General features: G+C 41.1%; 1 protein-coding gene across 1 annotated transcript; it reads left to right on the top strand.

Annotated features, from left to right (window-relative positions):
- Positions 1-25: 25 nt before the first annotated feature.
- Positions 26-451, top strand: LOC106011216 (EGF-like and EMI domain-containing protein 1; the record flags this gene model as incomplete). Its single annotated transcript, XM_013080028.2, is given in 1 exon segment — positions 26-451. A coding segment is annotated over 1 exon segment (225 nt), but the record flags the coding sequence as incomplete, so codon positions are not given.
- Positions 452-3246: the final 2795 nt, after the last annotated feature.

The following is a 3246-nucleotide window of genomic DNA, read 5'->3' as shown; positions in this document are numbered from 1 at the left end:
TTATTATAGATTATAGTTTTCTTCATTAATTTCATTAAAGTAAAAACCTGCCCTGGCTTACTTCTAACGCGCGACTTCAAATTTGGGATTTCAATAGCCTGCTCTTTCTTCACACAGGCATCTCTTCAATGCCCGGTGTGTTCTCAACCCGGTGTATATAATAGCAGGCCCATAACTCACGAGCCTGACTGCGGTAGAAAAGTTGTTAAATAGATAAATTCTGACAATGGATACAATACCCGTGAAAGACTTCGTGAAGAGCAGACAGCTCCGTACTATGTCGTGTGTTCAACACCAGAAGGTCGGAGGTTCCAATCCCTCTCGAGTTAGAACTCTGAGCAGATTCCCGGGGATGTTAGCTGTTTTGGTCGTGACGTCATCACTTCTGGCTGTGTCGGCGGCACAGAATGTTGGGAAGAACGTCAGCACAGAGAGCCTGGGACCTGGCCAGTAAGTACAACCACCGTTTTTTCTGTTATTTTGTGTCCCTTTTAAGTCTTTTTAGGCTATTTCATCAAATTTCAGTAAATAACTAACTCCTGTTCCTTGGAGGCCAATGTCCATTTCATAGCTAGGAATCGTTGCTATCACAAACACCGCCTGTGCCAACGTCGTTGAATCGTATCATCACACCACACATCATCACACCACCATCACCACAACCACCACCACCATCAACACTATCACTACAACAACAAGAGAAGTAACAAACGTACTGTAGAAACGACAAATTATTATGTTGAAAGAGCAAGAACAACAGGTGCTGGGGTAAGATAGCAAATAATAACCTCTCTTAAACACTTCCCCCTTCCCCAACAAAAAGAGATAAAAAGATACCGAATGAAAATGAGCAAAATACCCGCCCACCCCCGACAAAGGATACTCGTCCAAAAAAAAAACCACCCCGAAAACAAAAATCCAAAAGAGAAGAAACCCTTTATCATCTGCAGAAGTAGCAAAAAGACACACGTTTTTAAAAATATGTCACAAAAGAAATAAATTTATAATAATGTGCAGTCAGGAAAATCGGATAACATGCCAAACACGCTAAGGTCATATTATGTTGGCCATCTTTGCGTGCTTGTCAGCGAGTCTGTGGATGTAGCCGTTCAGAACTCGGCTCTGTCACACCCTGTTGTGTTAGCAATTGTCACCCCAAGCAGAAAAACTGACATGCAAGGACGACACAAGGAACTCTTTTTTTTTCGTCTCTTTGTTTGTAAAAAAAATGTGTGGACACAAATCGGTTTGGGAAAGAGGATGGTGGTGTTCAGCAGTGCAGTGAGGTGGGAAGTTTACTCTATGTAGCTGGCTTTCTGGTCACGCAAATATGCACGTCAGGAACGAAAGCTGTGTTTGTCATATGACGTGATCTGAACAATCTTTGAGGTTTTCACTTTGACTTTATGACATCGTAATGGAGTTTTTATGTCAGGTGGCCTCGCTTCACCTTTTGAGTTAAGACTTAGTTGCTTGGACAGGCATATCTCCTACGAGTGTTGTGCATTTTTCACAACCATGTCATTATGGCATCAGAAAAATCATTAACCCATGTACCCATGCTTGAAGCGGAATAATTATTGATGATGATGGTGATGGTGATAATGAGGATAATGATGATGATTATTAGTTTTTGTTTTGTTAACTTAATGGGCCTGACGGACTCCACGAAGAAATCTTCGAACGAGAGCGAGGCTCTTTTTCGGCTCCATTGTCAATATGCTTAGCGGCACGTCCACTCGTCCAAATAACTCCATTCGAATTGCCATTGTTCCTGGACATTCAAACATATGTTTGACTTCCTCATGATGATGATGATGATGATGATGATGATGATGATGATGATGATGATGATGATGGTGACAGCTTGCACTGAAATCGCACTTTTTTCAACAGATTGGGTCTTTTTCTGGCTCACCCATTACATTTATTGTGTTTTATGAGATGACAATCAATTTGGAGTGGGTGTCAAAAAATCTTTACTGCGACATTTGAGTTTTTATTGTTGTAGTTATTTAGTTTGTTTACCTGTTAATTGTATTTGTGTTTTGTTGCGATTTTCATTCCCTTGTCTCGGTTAGACATTGTTTCACACGTGGCTCCTGTGCGTTCTGTGTATCGGGCCTTACTCTTAAAAGCTATTACAAAATATTCAAATTAAGATTTAAAAGCCAATTCGAGATCGTGTTTATTTTGTAGCTTAACGTAGTTATCTCATTTCAATTGCACAACTTAGTAAATCGACATTTCATCCTCATCCAAACAATATTCCTGCATGTCCCATGGGTTTTTATTCGTTTTTAAATTTATTTATTTTAAATCGTAACTATTACAACCATGTTGACACATTTTAAACGTAACTTGTAAACCATCCAGCCCTAAATTGTGAAAATGAAAAAAAGCAAACAACAAAATGAACAAGAAAAAGAAAAAAACAACCCTGAAAAGTAGGTCGCCCCTTTCTATCTTTGTTTCCACTGTCATGATTCTCTCCAGCTCTTGTTTCGTAAAAGCTGCTGTTCTCCCGATGAGCTATTCTGCAGAAAGTCCAAATAACTCATCCAGCGTCTACCGGTCAGTCGAGCCGAGGAATCATTAATGGGCGTGAATCTCTCCCATAAGTCGTAAGTTCTGGTCATTTGAATGTTTAATGTGCCATAAGAGTGGCCAGTGATCACCTTCCGTTACATGGCGCTGCTCCGCTTCATTGGGCCCACAGAAAGATCTGGTTTAAACAAACTGGATCGGCCAGCTCCGTAAATCGGCGAGCAAGTGATAAGTCCAATGCCATTGAGACAATGCCACAATACATTGTGTCGGTCTCGTCCATAGATTTATGCCCCTAGACTGCGTACTGTCATGGACACCGCTCTTTGTTCTTTGTTAAAACTTCACTGCGAAGTGTGCGCGCCTAATTGCCGCACCAGTACTCCCAAAATAAAGGTAAAAATTAAAAATCTCGCTCTAGTCGAGTGCAAGTAGCATCTTTTTCCTTTGCTCTTCAACATACGCCTAAGTGTAAATGCATGCTCTAGGATAACATTATAATGCAAGCCTATTCCCTAGTATCATAAAGAGTAAACCGAAATTTTGGCATTCTAACGAGCTTCTACTGGGTATACCTGATTGAGACGCGCGCGCGTGTGTGTGTGTGTGTGTGTGTGTGTGTGTGTGCGTGTTTCTGTGTGTGTGCGTGCGTGTGTGTGTGTGAGTGTGTGTGTGTGTGTATGTGTGTGTGTGAGAGAG

This window comes from Aplysia californica, unplaced genomic scaffold (assembly GCF_000002075.1).
Source record: "Aplysia californica isolate F4 #8 unplaced genomic scaffold, AplCal3.0 scaffold00071, whole genome shotgun sequence".
Classification (NCBI taxonomy): Eukaryota; Metazoa; Mollusca; class Gastropoda; order Aplysiida; family Aplysiidae; genus Aplysia; species Aplysia californica.
The sequence above is the reverse complement of the archived record's forward strand: the minus strand, read 5'-3'. Positions and strand labels throughout refer to the sequence as shown.